Source organism: Mytilus trossulus, chromosome 9, assembly GCF_036588685.1.
Source record: "Mytilus trossulus isolate FHL-02 chromosome 9, PNRI_Mtr1.1.1.hap1, whole genome shotgun sequence".
NCBI lineage: Eukaryota > Metazoa > Mollusca > Bivalvia > Mytilida > Mytilidae > Mytilus > Mytilus trossulus.
Genome location: NC_086381.1, coordinates 53,384,459 through 53,404,383, shown reverse-complemented (window position 1 = coordinate 53,404,383; position 19,925 = coordinate 53,384,459). Strand labels below are relative to the sequence as shown.

The window sequence follows — 19,925 nt, the reverse complement described above, 5'->3', positions numbered from 1 at the left end:
CATCTTCCTGGGTAAGGAACTTGAGTCATTTTTTTTAATAATAAAAAGTTTTCTACATCGGTCAGGACATTAGTCAGAGCAGAGTCAACGTTGGTCAGGTCAACTTTTTGAACTCTTTAAATTCTCTTTTTTAATCTTTTTCTTGCATCAATAAATTAAGTATTATAATCTACCTTGACATTAAATTTGAAGTCGAACCTTCAAATAACAAAAAAGTTATTAGCATTTTACATCGGTCAGGACATTAGTCACGGGAGTACGTAGTTGGTCAGGTCAAGTTTTCTAACTCTTGAAAATATTTTTTTTCTTATTTTTTCTTATATTTGTGTATCAAATGTATTAATCTTCCTTGGTATCGAATTTGAAGTCTATCCTGTCAATTATAAAACATTTTTTAGCCGTTCATATCGGTCAGAACATTAGTAGTTTAAAAGTCAAGTTGGTCAGGTCAAGTTTTCTAACTCTTAAATTTTTTTTTTTATTTTTTTTAAATTTTATTTATTAAATATAAGTTCTCATCTTGCTTGATTCCAAATTTCAAGTAAATCCTTCCAATAATAAAAATGTATTCAGCATTTACATTTCTGTCAGGACATTGTCAGGTCATTGTCAGGACATTGTCAGGACATTAGTGTAACCCTCAATACAGGGGAAATAATCCTTGTACTAAATTGAAAGTAGAAACAACGTGAGGGAGAAAGAAGAAAACAATGCTTTGAAATTTAAACAAACCATGGAAAGACAAGGTTTGCACAAGTTATAACCATTTATCCATCTACTTGTACCTATTTTTGGTCTCAATATGTTATTTTCCAACACTGCAACAGTTGAAATCTTGACATTTGTTTATAAACTGATAAATAATTTACATGCATGGCCATGGCATGGACTCAAAATGTGCACCAGATTTAGTTATTTTGTTTTGTAAACTCTATTAAAGAAATGATTACAGTGGTTACATATAATGTATAAGACATATATATATTGATCTTGCAACATTCAAGACCAATAAAGTTGATTACATAATTATCATTGCAGAGGGAGGGTAGGAGGGGTCCTGATCCTGAATTCCCAGGCTTAAAAAAACGGAATCCCGAAATCCTGGACTTTAAAACACGAAATCCAGAGGTTTCAAAAAAAGAATTCCAGGATCCCGAAAGGGTCAATCCCGAAATCCTGACCTTAAAAACATGGGATCCCGGATTCCTGATAAAGGTCCTATCCCCCCTCATTGCATAGCTAATAGATCTCTAGTTCTCCACTTGTGTTGAATCTGGGAACAGTATATATATGTTCCTAGTTGAATCCAGTCCATTTGGCCTGATTCATGTTCTCCGGATGGATGTTTGAGGGGGGATAGGACATTTATCGGGACTTTGAGATCGGGTGTTTTTTAGCTCGGGATTTCAGGATTGAAATCCCATTCAGTCTATTTATGCAGTAATATTTTAACTTCAAAATCTTTTAAAATTTAGAAACAGAAATACCGTAATGTTTCCGATTTTGGTTCTGTTGTTCATGTTGTTAGGGATTTTAGTAGTGACGTTATCTATAATACTAAAATAAAGAGGTCCAATTTTACAGCCGTCATCATGTAAAAATCACAGGGTTGACACTACTAAATTCAATCATTGTCACATTGTTCCCGATTGTAGGATTTTAATCAGTATGACTTTCTAAGATGACAATAAGAATAATAAAAATCTGGACTTGAAATAAGGCGTATAGGTACAGCCTGTACAGTTTTCAATTTGTTAGCCGGAATGACATAAAACAGCAAATCAAAGAATTCAACTTTATTTATAACTGATAAAGGACAATGCTGTTGATTAAAAAATACTCCTTTCTAGGCCCTACACAAAATATAGTGCATTGTTCATAACATTCTATACATCTTATCCATGACCATTCAGAAATTTATCGATGTAATATATGCTTAGATATTCATGGCACAAAATGATGTTACAAAATGTACATACACTTGTCAAGAAATTACATAACTTTTGCAAGGTGCAAAAAATCTTATATCTGTTCTAAAGATATAAATTGTGTTATCGTTTACCTCATCTTTAAAAATTTAAGTTATCTTCCTTTTCCTAGAATAGCTGTTAAATCAACTACAACCAATGCAATATTTATCTTTATATACTTCCAACTAATGAATTGAAGCAATCTTTACCATTCAGTGCTTTCAAGCACTTTGATTGACTTAAAAATGTATATTCTCTGAAACTAAAGCATTTAAAGCAAATCTGACCGAATGTAAATGTCCATCTGGTCAAGAAAGAAAATGTTCATCTGGTCAATCCCTATTGATGACTGAATTGCTGCCGAAGAACATGTAGAATTGGTAATTTTATGGCAATTTTACAGTTTTGCTTATTATTTTGAATATTATAATAGACAGAGATAAACTGGCCCGAGAACACAGTTATTTCGTAGTGCATTTCTTTAAGACAATAAATTCAAATTAAAAAAATCGCACCTGCTCTTTCTCAAAAATATGTTTACAGTGTCTGTGTAGTTTACTACCAGTGAGACAAATAATATCAAAATTATAGAAACTTCTCCCAGCTCTAACTCAAAATATTGACAATTCTGTGTTAAGGGGGTGTAAAATTCAGTTTGACAGCTTCAGACGTGATAAAATTTGACCTTTTAGAACTGGACCAAATCACTACTTAACATAAAGTTTCAGCACCCAAATTTTTTTGACATGTAATTACATCCCCCTACTTAATATTTCATGCATTTAATATTAAGAAATAAATTGGGAAAGTGTATTAAATAAAACATGCAAGTTATACACTGTTTACACTAGGGACTATATTCGTAGACAACAAAAACCAAAGGACGATACATGTAACTGTGTCCATGGAGCAACTGTACTGCAAAATTTTTCAACAAAATAAGATCTACAAATAAGTCAGCATGACCAAAATTGTTAAAATAATTGATCCCTTTAGAAGTTATTGCCCTTCATAGTAAATTTTTAACAAACTTTTGTAATCTTTTGCATAAATCTATCTTCTCCTCTGAAACTACTGACTGACTGACACATGACTGAGACAAATTTAACTTGGCCACAATCATCATTAACATGATTAAGGTACAAATGTATCTAATTAAAAAATGTGCCTATCAACCAACATGGCTGACATCACTAAAAGTAGAACATAGGGGTAAAATGGAAGTTTTGTATATAATTGTTTGAATCGTTATCAATCTGTAAATAGAGAAAATCTGAAATGAAAAATAATGTTCAGAATAATGAGCTCTACCAATTGTCCACATATATATACATCAAATTGTTAGATTAATTCTTATACTCAGATACTAGGAGTTATTTAAATGATGAAAAAATACGATTTTTTTTGAATTTTTCCTTTTCTCATGTTTAAAGAGAAACATATTTTTTTGTTATGTCTCATTATGATAATTAAATAAATAAACAGTCTAAATCGTAAAAAAATTATCAGCAAGGCAAGATCTATCAATAAGTCAAACTAAACAGATTAAAAGATCAGTAATACAAGATCAACAAAATAGAGATTTTTGTCATGTTCTGTTCTCATCTACAATTTTACCAGAATGTAATGATCGACTGATTCAAAAATTTAACAGTGATAAATTTGCAGAGGTGTATTAGTATTACCAATGTAATATCAACTGATCAGGCAGAGCTTCTGTTTTTATTTGCATAAGTCTATTTAAAGATGTGTGCCATAAGGTTGATTGCTGTTATAATTATTATTGATCTTTAATCACCTATCAGTGTCACCGAACAGATGTACAAAGAACTAAATTTATAATATTTGACAAATGAATGAGCATTTCGAATTCATCGATAAGTTTATCCCAAAACTCCTGTCTATAGATGGACTGGTCTTTAATAAGCGAACCTGTTAAATATAAAAAAGAAGATGTGGTATGATTGCCAATGAGACAACTGTCTACAAAAGACCAAAATGACACAAACATTAACAACTATAGGTCACCATATGGCCTTCAACAATGAGCAAAGCCCATACCGCATAGTCAGCTATAAAAGGCCCCAATAAGACAATGTAAAAGAATTCAAACGAGAAAACTAACGGCCTGATTTATGTAAAAAAAAATGAACGAAAAACAAATTTGTAACAAATAAACAAACGACAACCACTGAATTACAGGCTCCTGACTTGGGACAGGCACATACATAAATAATGTGGCTGGGTTAAACATGCTAGCGTGATCCCAACCCTCCCCCTAACAGGGACAGTGGTATAACAGTACAACATAAGAACTCCCGTCCAGTCAAGTAAAATAAATCAAGTAATATCCATGGTGATGTGACCTGTTGCATATGACACAGCCCTGAGGTTGGCATAAATGGTGCTTCATAAACATGATAAAGAGCATATTTGAATTACCATGATTACAGTAGTTAAATCTCTTTAAATATAATCTTCCTCAATTTGCTAATAACTTATTGGGTTAGCTTTAATGTGCAATTTTAAATGTTTTTCTTTTGTTTAGTAATTAAGTTGATTAATAATCAAAAGTTTAAATGTTATAATTTTCTCTAATCTTATTATTTTGCTTCTGCCATAATTATGTCTGTGATTCTTCAATCTAAATTTAAGGATGTCCGCTGCTCTAATTTAAAATAACAAGGATTTCATGTGGTTGCTTAAAATGAAAACAACTTTGATATTTAAACAAAATAAAGTAATAAAATCATTAGTCTCGTGTGTAGTTTTCAAAATACGAGACATTTAGAAAATGGCGGGAAAAGGGCTTTCTTCAGACTTTACTATTTGTTAACATTGGAATTGTTTTTTACCCTTTAAACCAAGAAAAAATAACAAGGATTTCATGCCGCTGGAATACTAAATCTTAAATGATCTATTGAACAGATTTATGAAGACAAAAGTGGGGTGTCGTGTAAAAAAAAATTTAATACATTTGGATGGATAAAACCTGAGAAAATCGAAAATATGACAAGAATTCAAAAACATGACCAGCAGACATCCTTAACAAATTGTCATTAGCTCGGATTATTATTAACAGATAAACATGATTATTCAATTTACAAAATAGCCCACTGCCACTTTTGTGTGTAATATAAAGTGCAAGTGTAAAAATATCATACATTTAGAAAATTGAGCCTTTAATTTACAGCTCAAAAATTAAGCTTATGCACATCCATACCGTATTGACAAGTCAAGAGATGTTCTGAAAACAAAAAATATTACCTGTTTACACCTGACCTAATGACTCCTTTAATTAATATATATCAGATAAAATGAACATCCAAACTGTCTTTTTTCATTTCTGGCCCTAAAATACAATAAATGAATGAAAGTGGGAAAGAAAAAATACACTACCAATAGTGAGAACTATAATTGAATACCGGAAATAAAGGTAATTAATTGTTGTTTTGTCTGATACACCATGTACTAAGTGACATAAATAGTATTTGACATTATAAAATGATTTATCAAGGGAAATATATAAAATACTCCCACCAATAGAAGGTTATTTCCTCCAACATTAACCACTTCATAGACTTTGGGTTCATTGTATGTTTTAACTATTTGTATCGTTTTTAAATGTGAAGATCTGGATTGTTTGAATCGTAAATGCCATCCACCAAAATATTTGAATCAATGATTGTACTATGAAAGGTTACAAATGACATCATAGAAATTTCACCTCAGAAAGTAACAGATCTATACTTTCATCTCTTTTTCACTTGCAGGAGTCATTTTAGTAATAAAAGTATTAAAGGGAGACAAATCCAGGTAATCTAATGCCACGTTTACACGTACATTTAATTCGAATTGAATTTGAATCGAATGCGAATCGAATTCCCTAATCACTTTCACACACTCTTCTATTTTAATTGGAATTGATTCTAATTGGCTAATCCGAATTATCCAATTTGCATTAGAAATACGCTTTTGTTAATATGAATTAAAAGTTAACATCGTTTGGACAGTAAAGCGAATTTGACGCCCATTGCAATTCAAATTAGAATTGACGTTTGGACGTAAAACGTTTTGAATGCGAATTAAACTAATTCGAATTAGTTACTGCGAATTACGTGTGAACTCAGCATTAGTCTACTTTTTTATATATTTTTGTAAGGAGGACTAGTCAATGAAATTCAAATTTGTAAATGTACATCATTAGTTTAAAAACTAATTTTCACAAATATTGGTAATCCATAGAATGCTTTTTAGTCAATTGCAGACAATTTTGATAATATATTGTAGATTGTTTATATTTCTGTAAAATGCTGCTGAATCGAGGGTCAGTTGGAACCAAATTGAATTAATAAATTATTTGTATATTATAGAAAGGGTCAGAAAGAATGACAACTCATTGCTTTAAAACCATAATACAAATGTACATAATATTTATGATCAATTTTCTTTTCAGTGGAATTGTGACTCTATCTAATATTTGACTGTAGCTATAAATAATAAGTTTTCTTAAAGCTGTAGAACTGAACAGTGAAGTTAAAGATTGTGATTAATACTAATGCTATGACTTTTTACTCTGATGTTGAGTGAATTTACAAATAATCATAAAAAACTTACCTTCTCTATTCACAAAACATGCACCATGTGCACTAGAGGTACATATGAGTGACATCATACAGTATGATAGATGTAACTCAAGTGCATATTTTGTGAAAAAAGATGATACATGTAATTTATAGATCACATGATTGTATACTAAATCAAAGATGAAAGTTGATTATAGTATACCTAACAGGCATTTATCTAGACACAACATGCACAATTTAACAGCCAATAAAATGCTAGGTAACAAGGTTTAAAATTTGGATCATTTAAGGAACTTAGCTTACCTCCATATTTTATAAAAAAAAAAAAGAGAGATTAATAACAATTTTGACCGGTTAATCAATAGTTTACCTACAGGAGAAGGCTCAGCTTAAGCCATAGTTAGAACAGCTCTTGGCAATAGATGTTTTATTTTGATAAATTGTTTGAAAAATATTGTAGTTGACAAATATATATGTCAATGAATTATGAAACTGATTTTTCAATTCCAGAAAAAAAATGGGGGAAAAAAAATGTTGATAATGACAGTTTATTAGAAGTTCCAAAAGGATGGAAAGAACCAGGAATAACAAAAGAAGATAATAAACATGGCATGCTGGCAGAGAGTTCATTTGCTACACTATTTCCAAAGTACAGGGAAAAGTACCTGAGAGAATGTTGGCCTTTGGTTAAGAAAACTTTAGCGGACTATGTAAGTTCTGGAAAATATATATTATATGGATGTAGTTATTCTTAATTCAGGATAAATGTATTATTTTTATCAGTTACCCGTAAGCATGTTTTAGCATTTTAACCAATTTTTCTTGAAACTTGTGGCCCAAGAGCACAGATATTTTGTAGTGCATTTTTTAGACAATAAATTCAAATTTCAAAAATCACACCTGCTCTCTTTCAAAAAGATTTTTACAGTGTAGTATACTACCAGTGAGATAAATAATATAAAAATTATAGAAACTTCGTCCAGCTCTAAATCAAAATATTGACAATTCTGTGTTAATGGGGTGTAAAATTTAGTTTGATAGCTTCAGACGTGTTAAAATTTGACCTTTTTGAACTGGACCAAATCACTATTTAACATAAAGATTCAGCATTCAAATTTTTTTAACATGTAATTACATCCCCTGCTTAATATTTCATGCATTTAATATCAAGAAAAAATTGGGAAAGTGTATTAAATAAAACCTGCAAGTTATACACTGTTTACACTAGGGACTATATTCATAGACAAAAAAAACAAAGGACGATAACTGTGTCCTTGGACTTTGTGCTGGATTTAGATTTACAGATGAATTATCATTCTCATACCAGTTTAACTAGCCATAAAACCAGGTTTAATCCACCATTCTCTACATAAGAAAATGCCTGTACCAAGTCTGGAATATGACCGTTGTTATCCATTTGTTTGATGTCTTAGAGCTTTTGATTTTGCAGTTTGATAAGGGACTTTCCATTTTGAGTTCTCCTTGGAGTTCAGTATTTTTGTGATTTTAATTTTTATTACTGCAATAAAAACATTAATATTAACTGTTTATTAACACTAGTATTTGCTATTTAATCTTTTTCAGGAAATCAAGGCAGAATTAGATGTAGTAGAAGGAAGTATGAGTGTATCTACCACCAGGAAAACTTGGGATCCATATTCTATTGTCAATGCTAGAGATCTGATCAAGTTGTTGGCCAGGAGCGTCCCTTATGAACAGGTAGAAGTGTTTTTATGCCCCACCTATGATAGTAGAGGGGCATTATGTTTTCTGGTCTGTGCGTCCGTCCGTCCGTTCGTCTGTCTGTCCCGCTTCAGGTTAAAGTTTTTGGTCAAGGTAGTTTTTGATGAAGTTGAAGTCCAATCAACTTCAAACTTAGTACACATGTTCCCTATGATATGAAGTTTTTGGTCAAGGTAGTTTTTGATGAAGTTGAAGTCCAATCAACTTCAAACTTAGTACACATGTTCCCTATGATATGATCTTTCTAATTTTAATGCCAAATTAGAGTTTTTATCCCAATGTCACGGTCCACTGAACATAGAAAATGAAAGTGCTAGTGGGGCATTTGTGTACTGAGGACACATTCTTGTTTAATATAGCAATATTTTTCTAGACTTTCTAAACTTCCCTTTTGAAAAGTTTCTTCTCAGATTCAGTTATTTTGACAGCGGTAGAACTAATGTTCAAACATATATGCCATTGTCTAAGCATGCATGAAAGTGTATAAGACACAGATCAAAAAATGGTCTCATAGATATTTGGATATTTTCTCAAAAATCTGTGTGTTCTGTTTGTTCAAAGACAAATTTAGGATGTAGAGAACACTACATTTATATGTCATATCACAAATATATCTGACTTTGTACAGTTTCAGTGGAGTTGCGGCTCAATTAAACCATTTTCTTCCTTTTGTAGTAAATGTATAGATTACATTTGCCAGAATACTCCATGCAAATATTCTTTACTTTAGAAAATTTGCATAATATATCTTCTTGCATTAAACTTATACAGACTGTTCTAGTCAATAATTATGAAATTATAAATGAAGTTACGTGTATTAGATAACAATAGACGTCTCATGTCTGATAATTGATTTTACAGGCAATAAGGATTCTAGAGAATGATATAGCGTGTGACATCATTAAGATAGCATCACTTTGTAGAAATAAAGAAAGATTTGTAAAGAGGAGACAGAGAGTCATAGGTCCAAACGGATCTACACTAAAGGTGATTTATTGACACATATGATATAGTTTTTTCTGTTGCACATAATGTAGGGCAGCACTGTTTCATGATTTTGAACCAAAATTTTGAAGCAGCATCTTGAGCTTGTGGGGTTTTATATGAATAAGAAGATGTGGTATGATTGTCAGCGAGACAACTCGCCACCACAGACCAAATGACTAGAATGTTACCTACTAGATTCACTGTAAAACCTTTAACAATGAGCAAAACCAATACTGCATAGCTATCTTTAACATGTATAATGCTCACCTTCATTTTAAACAACACCAATATTTTTTCAAAAACTAAAACACTTAAAACATTATAAAAAAAAAGTATTTTTGAAAGTTATTTCATCAAATGATAGATTCTTTCATCAAATGATAGATTCTGCAATCATTTCAAATTATTGGTACGCTTTTGAAATACAATTCATGGACATGAATATTTGTCACTTACAATATTTGATTACAAATTTTATATCTACATGTATAGCATAGATTTCCTTTTTACCTCTTTATTTACTTCTATTCATATTTGATTCTGAGTAATTTAGAAGATTCTTTGTACTACTCTTATCATATTTTATTTCAACAGGCCATAGAGCTCCTAACAGAATGTTATGTTCTGGTACAAGGTAACACTGTGTCTGCTTTGGGACCACACAAAGGATTAAGAGATGTAAGTTAAAAGAAATATCAATCTATGGCAGTCAACTGAATAAACCTAAAAGATCTTATTATATTAAAATGCATGATTTTATAATTGTTTAATCAATGGTACCATTTTAAAAGCATGTGAAAAGATGATGGGGAAAAATGCATTTTGTCAAACATATTTAACCAACACGTAGAAGATGATATGATACATGTACTAGATTTATTTAAAGTAGTGAACTTGCCCCCAAAAATAACCTTTTTAACTCATTGACAAACTGAACAGCAAAAGTCCTAGTGATTGACAAAGGATTTGTTCTAAGTCTGTCAATAAAATTAAACCAAAGCCTGTTTACTAAGAACAAAAAGTCATGTATTAAATGGGCTTAAACACTTTCTTTTCCAAAATATTTACAGAAGTCAGTCCTCACTCCATAAATAGTAATTAGAATATATGTATAAGTTAGCTTATAAAGTTCAAACTTTTTAAATTGCCAAATGTTTTATTTTTCAGGTCAGAAAAATCATTGAAGACACTATGAAAAATATCCATCCTATTTATAATATAAAGGTAACACTTAGTTTTAGTGTGCTAAAAAGTTCAGTAATGTGTTATACTTTGTTTCTTTGTTTGTATGTTGGTGTGTAATGCCATTTTCAGTGCCCTTGACTCTATCTTTGGGCCAGTCAATGTTAGTTATGTAAGTCAAAGTACTTGGAGAGAACCACCATCAGACTTAAAACCTGATATAGACAGACAGCCTTTCTGGTAAATGTCAAAGTGACAGAAAACCAATAGATATCCATCAAATGACTACCTTTGAAATGGCCTGAATAGCGAAAAGTAGGAAATAAATTTAACCCAATACTCAGCAATGTAAATGATGTTTTCAAATTTATATTTTTTTGTGAATAAACCAGTTATTTGTTAAAAATAAGATAATATATGCTTTTTGTTTTAATTTACAATTTACTTACAAACAATGTTACAAATGAAACACGATTTATGTGAAACTAATACCAAGGGTTGAATTCATAAAACTTTGGTCAGTGCTCAGACCACAAAAATCATGCTCGAAAACATGAAATCCAGCGTTTTGATTGGTTGATTTGGAATATGAGTACAAAAACCTGATCGAAAGTTTTATGACTCCAAGGCCAGACTTTCCGGTCATAAAATTATACAGTATGATCATTGTATTCAAACTCAAATTCAACCAATCATAATTGTAGATTTTGTGTTTTGAGCACAAATTTTGTAATCAGAGTACCTAGTATAATTGCAGGATGAAAGGCCTAAGTAATACTGTTTGAGTTTTAAGAGTCACACTGAATTTTTTTACCATATTATACTTATCTATACAAGTGAGAGGATAATGTTCTGACCATTCAAATGACATAACTTGCACTATAATTGTAGACATTGATGATAAGAAGAGAATTAGCAAAAGATCCTCAACTACAAAATGAAAGCTGGGATAGATTTTTGCCAAAATTTAAGTCTAAAAATATCAGTAAGAGGAAGCAACCCATGAAGAAGAGAATAAAGAAAATATATACACCTTTCCCACCTCCACAGCCAGAGAGTAAGGTAGGTTGTTTGTTGTCATTTAGATGTTACCTTTACCGTCATGTGTCAAATGGTCATATTAGGCTAATGTTAAGTCAAATAGGTTAAACTTTACCGTGGTTCGTCGGAGGTCCCTTCTTCAAAATCTGTCGATTTTTTATTGTCTAAAAGAAAGTGTAAATTTTATTGTCATACACCAAAAATTACTGTTAACATGAATTGGCAAGAATTTTTACCAAAATGGTCATGAAGGTACCCCATTACAACCCTCATGTGTAGGGTGAGGGATTATTGCTGTCAATATAATGAAATTTTATGCACCTTTCATACAAGTGAGAGGTTAAGCTATCTATAAAACCAGGTTTAATCCACACCATTTTCTACGCAAGAAAATGCTTGTACCAAGTCAGGAATATGACAGATGTTATCCATACGTTAGATGTGTTTGATCTTTTGATTTAGTCATTTGCTTAGGGACTTTCTATTAAGAATTTTCATCCTAGTTCTTTTTCATACTTCTATACAAGTATTGAATGTTGAGTGTCATCATTTTTGAATCCATTAAGCTATGATGTGATGTAATGTAGCTATTTTAAGCACTAAATGAATTATAACATAAGCATCTTTAACCAACGGACTAGAACCAAATGATAAAAGTTTTAGTGATATTGTTGGGGTGGAGGGAGGTCTGTTTGCTTTATTGATGGTGATGTAATTAATTATTTCTTCTACTTTAAGGTTGACAAAGAACTTGCTTCAGGTGAATATTTCCTGAAGCCCAGTACCAAAAAGGCAAGGAGGCAAGCTGAGAAAAAGGTAATCAATTAATTATACACACAATTTTAAAATAGAAACAGACAAAAATACTTTTAAAAGGTTCTAGAAAAAATATTTGTTCGTACTTTAGATATCTATTGTACAATAGTCAAATTGTCCATTCTTAAGTTACTGTTTTTTCAAAATTATTTTTTGTTTATTATTTGTTTGAAAAGAGAATGAATTAAGGAGGATCTGTACATTGAAAAAACTTAGTATGAAACTATTTTACTATAAACAAAAAGTAATTTATGCAATTAATTACAATGATCATGGCAATCAATACAACATTTCCAGGCATTTATTGGAAACTCTTTAATACACAAAAAAATTGCAAGAATTAAATAAAGAAAAAGAAGAAAATTAATTCAGAACACTTAACCTGCACACAAAAAAAATATGTGCAGAATATAATGTTCAAATTATAGCCTGTCTGCTATTCCAATGAATTTAAATACAATAACATTGAGCAAAACATAACCAGTAAATAATTTTAATGAGTATTGTTGAATTTTCTCAGGAAAAACAGAAAGAAGCAGTTGAAAAGAAACAAGACAAGAGAGCACAAGCATTTGTTCCTCCACAGGAGACGGGAGAATCAGCAGCAAAGAAATTAAAGAAAACAGGTTAGTTGTATTTAATGCCCACTCACTTTTAATTAAAAGATTTATAGATTTTTGAAGATTCTTAAGACAAGATGGAGTATTCATTCCCATTGAAGAGCTACATATACATGATGTAGCCAATACATATCCAAGAATTTGAAATACCTTTGATAATCTGTTTATTGCTATTTTCCAAACAACATCACACATAAGGTTTATGACATCATACATTCTCTTGCTACTTAACTAAGAAAATCTAATATCACTGGAGTAGGGCGATATGGAAAATTATAATATAAGAAAAATCCAGGAAGAAATTGAGAAAATAGAGATAAATTATTTTATTTGATGAAGGGAGTAATATGAAATTAATCCATAATTGTTTCTTAATATTGAAAAACCTCAGATAAGCTACATCATCAAAACCCCTAGATTTTCACTGGATACTGAAAAGTCTTATGTAAAGCACATCTAATTTGATATATTGCTCCATTGTAACTTGAAAAGCAATTACTCCCTTAAAAATAAACATTTAGGAAGTATGCATTCTTGAAAGCACAATTTCTACATTACCATGCAGTCATTCCTTTCAATTTATTACCATCCAACGTAATGCAAAAATTCAGTGTGTAATAAATTGCTTCTTTACATCAGTAAATTCATATTCCAAGACGGAAAGCATATAAAAGTAATGTAATTATAAATGTCTTTGTAAATTTTGGTAACATATTTAATATTTCCTTCATTTTAGATGATACAGTCAACGTTGAAGAGTTGAAAAAGAAAATCAAGAAAGCTCAGGTAATTGTTTGTCAGTTTAAAACACCAATTTTGCGTTCTTTTTTTAGACTTCTTGTGACTAAGTCAATTTGCCTAAATTATTTAATTTTAAAAGCAATTGTCTCGTACTGTGTAAAACATAAGCATGGTCATGAAGGTAGCATCAGAATTGTAAGGGAAATGGCTATATAAATAAGCTTTATTGCATCTTTTTATCAAGCCAGACAAAATACGTATTAAGTTATCAAGTGTTTTTTTCTAATCAACTAGAATAAAAGAAAAAAGAGGTACTTTTGTTTTATTTATCCATTGTAGGTTATGTGTGATTTATTGTCCATTAACTTCTTTATTTGGTCAAATTCTCTGAACTGACATGACCCAATTGATCATAATTTTGTAGAAATTACTTTTACATAAAGATGTTTGGTTTGGTTTCAACTGAAATAAAAACAGGGCAATTATGGAATCCAAATTGTTAATATTTATATTTCATTTCTTCACACAGTAAATAGTCTTTTCTGTATACATTTGATTGCATGACGAGTAAGAGACCTTTACAAATATTCTTGTTTTGAATGGTGGCTCAATAAGTTACCTTCGAACCCTATGGGAATAACGTTTTCATTTTTATTTTGACCATATCTATAGCCTAACCTGACACTTACATATTTGGCAAAGATGCCAGATAGGTTTATTTAAGTTATAGTAAGAGTAAATTGGTCATTTCTTAGAGATTTTTATAATTTTGAATAATTATATAACTGCTTCATTGTAAATTGAATTGAAAATCCAGATATTAATAATGCATTTATCTTCTTTATTTTCTGAAATATTATTGAATTATATTTTCCCAAATAGATTTAAATATGTATATCTAAAACAAATCTGGTAAACAATCCTAAACTTGTATTTAATTCTTAAAATCTGCAACTACCAACACATAGGGTTTTTTTTAAATTGAGAAAGTAATTTTCATTTGATTGAAAAAAATAGTCATATTCACATCCAAAATTAAGACAAGAATTGTTGTACATGTAAATGTTGTATTTTTCAGAAAAAGAAGATTGGTCAAACATCTGGATCCTGACAAATAACATGAATTTTAAACGGAAAAAACTGTTGAACAGAAATAACCATGGCACCATTTCCAGATTTCAAAATATGCTGCATGAGTTATACTGACGAGACAACAATATTAGAAAGTTAAATTTTATAACTGTTTGATGCAGTTTTCAATATGACAAAGATTTGTGTATCATAGATCATTGCAAGTTCTCATTTGATGTCATAGGAAATGTGTTTGTAAACATTTTTGTTGTCATACATAAATTCTTAACAGAAGCATTTGTAGATACCATTACTTTTATAATATGATTTTAGAAATGTGAAAATATCAGCTTAAGAATTTTTTTTCTTTGAATAAGGATGCATTAAATATATCATGTTATTAGAATAGTGCAATTGAAACTGATTCATCGGAACATAACATGTTTATAGAGTTTTTAGTACCCAGATTTATCACTTTAGAGGGATTTATAAAAGTGTAATATGTATAACTGTATATCAGTTTGCCTAAGGACCTATCTGGCACTACATTCATGATAATTTTGAGCTTCTTTTAATTCCTTTTAATTTCTGGAAGGATAATGCTAATATGGTTAGTAGGCTTTTTATTAGAACATGCACATGTATCATTGGAGTTTGATTTCACTAACAATTTCATGATCTATAAAAAAACTATTTCAGTGTTTAAACTGTACATATATATATTTAGATAAAAGTTCATCATGTATTGGATTGGTTCATTGTCAATTAAATATTTGTCTATGCCTTGTCATGACAAATATAACAAGAGGTTGAACAGCTTAATACCCTTAGAACAACATCAAAGATCTAACTTGTTTGTCTGAAAGTTTTGACTATACCAGTAGTAGTTTCGTTTTCATTTTGTTTATATTCAGCTATGCTGGATCTATGTGAGCACTCTGGATTTTAAGATGGTGCAGAATTCTAATTTGAAGACAAATCATGAAATTAATTAGTTGCTTTTATAAATTCTGAAACTTTATACACAATTCTTATCTTCAACTGAAAACTTTTTACATGCTGTTGTCCTTAAATTAAGAAAAGATTGAACAAACAACCCTTTTATTATAGACATAAATATACATATAGTTCTTTTGTACCTATAAAAACAGGTAACAAGTGAAAATATCTATCTCATAGGGAGGGATAAATTCTACTTGGTAAAGGATCAATCTGACATTGTCAAAATGCTGGATTTCTTGATTGGTAACATATTATTTATGTTCGGAGGACATGTTTTTGGGATACGATTGCTGTCAAGCAATCTGTAGACTTTTACCGTTGACCCTATGATACATTCCCTCACGTCATTCGTTTTATTCTAAACATTCAGCAACATCTCAGATTCTTATGATTGTCTTGCTTTAAAAGGTAAAAACAAGCAAAACAATTGAACATAAACAACTTTCCTGTAATGTTTTACTCATAATCTTTATGTGCGATATTTTCCTTGACTTATATGCGTGTTTTTAACAATACGGAAAATCAGAATTAAACAGTATTTATATTTAGTGTTTTTATAAATTTAGAAACACGTCAGAGGGAATTCCCAAATTTTGATAACTTGCGAGAGTTCTCTGAAAGCCGATCGATAATTCTATTTCTGTCACAAGAACTGAAGTGGAGTATTTCTATATTTTACCGTTATGAAACTGATATTTGATACTGTACTCTCATAAAGAAATGGAGAAACATTCATCATATCATTTAATAAACGTTCTTGTTCCAAATCGGAAGTCACGGTTTGTTTATGTATTAATGCCTATGCGTGGTCTCACTAATTAGAGACAAAAAGAATTGTAGAGACAAAAAGCGTCAAGAAGCGACAAAAAGAATAATATTAGCAACAAGAAACTATTTAGCGACAAGAAAACATTTCTTTATTTATATTATTTATTCGAAATAAATATTAAAAAAATATGCAAAAGAAAACAATTTCAACGACAGGAAAGTTCATTTTGATAGGGAAAAAAATGAAACTTGTAAATCTAATTCAGTTGCTACGTTTATTTACATGATATTTTATAAGGTATCACAGGAAAAATTACCTTTACCCTGTCGTTTTATGGTATTACTTTTACTTGTGTTTTAGAACAATAATATATTTTGTCTTTTTATTTGTTTTTAAAACTATTTTTGTACAATATATAATTAACTTGCAAAATGCATTATTTGTGTATAATTGTCCAGAAAATACATACACAAATTGTGAAATACAAATTAAGAACTGAAATCAAACAAGAGGAAAACATAATTAAAATGTGAATATTTTTCATCATTTTACTAGTATTTAGTGTATTGTCTCATTTAACGATATTTATCATGTTTATGCATATAGATTGAAGATTAAAGGAAACTGATGACAATCTTGAGTGTTCAACAGGTGTTCACTATTCGGTACAATAATTGTATATTCTGGTGCGTGTAATTGATGAAGGTGTTAATGGATGTTATTGTAGCAATTAAACAAAGGACACACACCTAGTTAATCTCATTTGATGCTCTTAATTGTGTATTACCTTAGAGTGAAGCCACAGCTAATGTTGGTCCTATCAGGAAAAAATAATTGTATAGTTAGGAAGGATATAATATTTCATGTTTTTGTTTTATTAAATCCTTCAAAAGGAAGGTGACAAATCTTTGTTTTTATTTTCATTTTATAGCGTTCACATTTCCTTTGCTCTTACACATGTTTAATTTCTTCATCTATCAATATGATAATAAAAAGTACACAATCTCTTCCTCAAATTTTTTTTATTTCTTCATCTTTCAATATAATGATTAAATCCTAAAAAAATATTTTGATGTATGTGATAACAAAATGTATTCTTGTCGCTAAATAGCTTCTTGTTGCTTTTTGTCACTATTTTTTTTCTTCTTGTCGCTTCTTGACGGTTTTTGTCGCTAATTAGTGAGACCCCACATGCGTGTAGTTTTCCTGATTTCAAGGGGTATCAGATTGAGTGATTCCCCGTTTCATTGATTAATTTGAAACTCATGGGATTCTTTCTATGTCTGTCTGCATATGGAGGGCTATTGTTGTTGCATACTTTTAAATCATATGCATAATTTAAATTAAAATAAATGTTTCATCGTAAAAATCACCTATAACACCCCTTCAGCAGAAATGGAATCTTCCATATTATCGTTTTGAGAACGATCTCAATGTAAACAGAGGAGTGTGTACGGAAAGGAGTCATGCCCTCTGACCCAAAGGAACTTCAATAATTAAAGAGTAAGAAATGGGGTTCCTCCTAAACTGGTCCGCCGTTCTATAGCTTTGCACCGAAGGTCAGTGTAGCGATAAGTGAAAACAGGGGTCCAGTTTAGGGTTCCTCCTAGAATTACGGTGATAAGATACGGAAGCAAGTTAACTCGTACCACGGCATTGGAACCAAAAAAGTTAACTTGTACTACTGGGAAGTCGTACCATTCAGAAAAATATATTAAAAAATATGATGTTTTATGGGTTTCTGTTTGTAAACTTAATAGAAATAAAGTTGAATTACTTGAATTTTACACAGGAGTTAAATGAAAGACAAAAATAAAGAATGTTTTAAAGCATTAATGTTTTAACTGATCTTTCAAACTAGAACATAGGCGGATCCAGCCCCCCCCCCCCATTTTTCGTGGAAAAAATTTGGTTGATTATAAAGGGAATCATTGAAGCATGACTGGAGCGGGCCCCCTCTTTGGTCAGTCAGCGGGCTCCCCCTTAGGAAAAGTTCTGGATCCGCCACTGTAGAACTTAATCCAGAGGAAAGTTAAATCATTGCTTTATTAAACTGTACCTTATTAAAATTGAACATGTTGAAAATATATATATCCAATTTAAGTTAATTAAAGCTGTAATCCATGATCACAAATTGAATGCTATGTTTACATTTGTTGAAAGCCATGTGCTTTTTTTGTGGGGAAAATGCGGACCCCCTTAACAGGAATCAGTTACATTTCATTGTTATTTATAGACATTGGCAATCATTTTGACTAACTGCTAAGATTCAATTATTCATGAAAAATTTTCTTCGGGTGAAACTGTTTATTCTTTAAGGCAGCAACCATTTGATTTTCTGGGGGGGCTATGGGTTTTTTTTCTGTGCAAACTTTTTTTTTCGCCTTCGGCGAAGAACAATCTATTTTTTAAGCGACAAATCGAAAACTATTTTTTTCTTTCAATTTTAGCATTACATATAGTGGCAGCTGAGGGTGAAACAAATAAAAAAAAATTCTCAGGGTCCAAAACAAATTATTTTTTTCACCAAAACCTTGAAACAAACTTTTTTTTTCAAAAAAAAAACATAGCCCCCCCCCGAAAATCAAATGGTTGCTGCCTAATTATCTACATCTGCCACAGTATTTTCTATCCAATATACAAGGAACATTAGCTACAAATTGGTCATTGTACTTTCAAATTATATACATTTTACAGATTTAAGAGGTATTGGGTGAAAGTAACGTATATCATGTATATTCATCATTTAAAACCAATTGAATGCATTTAAATAAGTTGGTACAAGTTAGCAATGGTACCGGTTTGCATTGGTACAATTTTTTTTTTTAGTGGTATGAGTTTACAATGGTACAGGATAACTATAATTCGATAAAACACAATAAGTACATGGCTCATACACTTGTAACAGGGATTGGCTATTCTTTAAGTTGAGTGACTAATTAGATTGTTACATTTTGCATGTGCAGTTGAATTAGTTAAGAGAATAATACTATCCAGCTATACCAGGGTTACTGGCAAAAAATGCTTGAGACTCACGCATGTTCATGCTTTTTTGCGGCAGTATTCTTGGATCTATTTTTTACCTTTTTGATCTTTTCAATTTTGGCCAAATCTCATGCATTTGTTTAATGAAAATTTGGCAGAACTGCTATACATGTGTCAATGAAAACTATGGCAATCGTATCCCTCAGAGCATTCTGCTCTTTGATTTAACAGACTGTTGGCATTCCAATTGGTTTCTTGCCGACTTTTTTCTTTATTATTATGAGGCTGACTTCATATAGGAACTTCTTAAAGATAAGAAGTTAATACAATCCTTTAACTTTACTTTCCGCTATATAGATGATGTTCTCTCACTGAATAATTCAAAATTTGGTGACTATGTTGAAAGCATCCA

The 19,925-nt window shown here is 30.7% G+C and overlaps 1 protein-coding gene and 1 long non-coding RNA gene across 2 annotated transcripts; both read left to right on the top strand.

The window, feature by feature from the left end:
• The first annotated feature begins 628 nt into the window (after positions 1-628).
• On the top strand, positions 629-15,502 carry LOC134683119 (KRR1 small subunit processome component homolog). The gene is made up of 11 exons (XM_063542235.1): positions 629-746; positions 7,067-7,266; positions 8,141-8,275; positions 9,161-9,286; positions 9,881-9,964; positions 10,454-10,510; positions 11,360-11,530; positions 12,248-12,325; positions 12,846-12,951; positions 13,682-13,731; positions 14,765-15,502. Exons 1-11 carry the CDS (start codon positions 734-736, stop codon positions 14,795-14,797), a joined length of 1,053 nt encoding a protein of 350 aa, XP_063398305.1. The 5' UTR covers positions 629-733; the 3' UTR covers positions 14,798-15,502.
• Positions 8,291-8,590, top strand: LOC134683120 (uncharacterized). Its single transcript, XR_010100951.1, has 2 exons — positions 8,291-8,392; positions 8,473-8,590. It is a non-coding gene; the product is annotated as an uncharacterized LOC134683120 (long non-coding RNA).
• Positions 15,503-19,925: the final 4,423 nt, after the last annotated feature.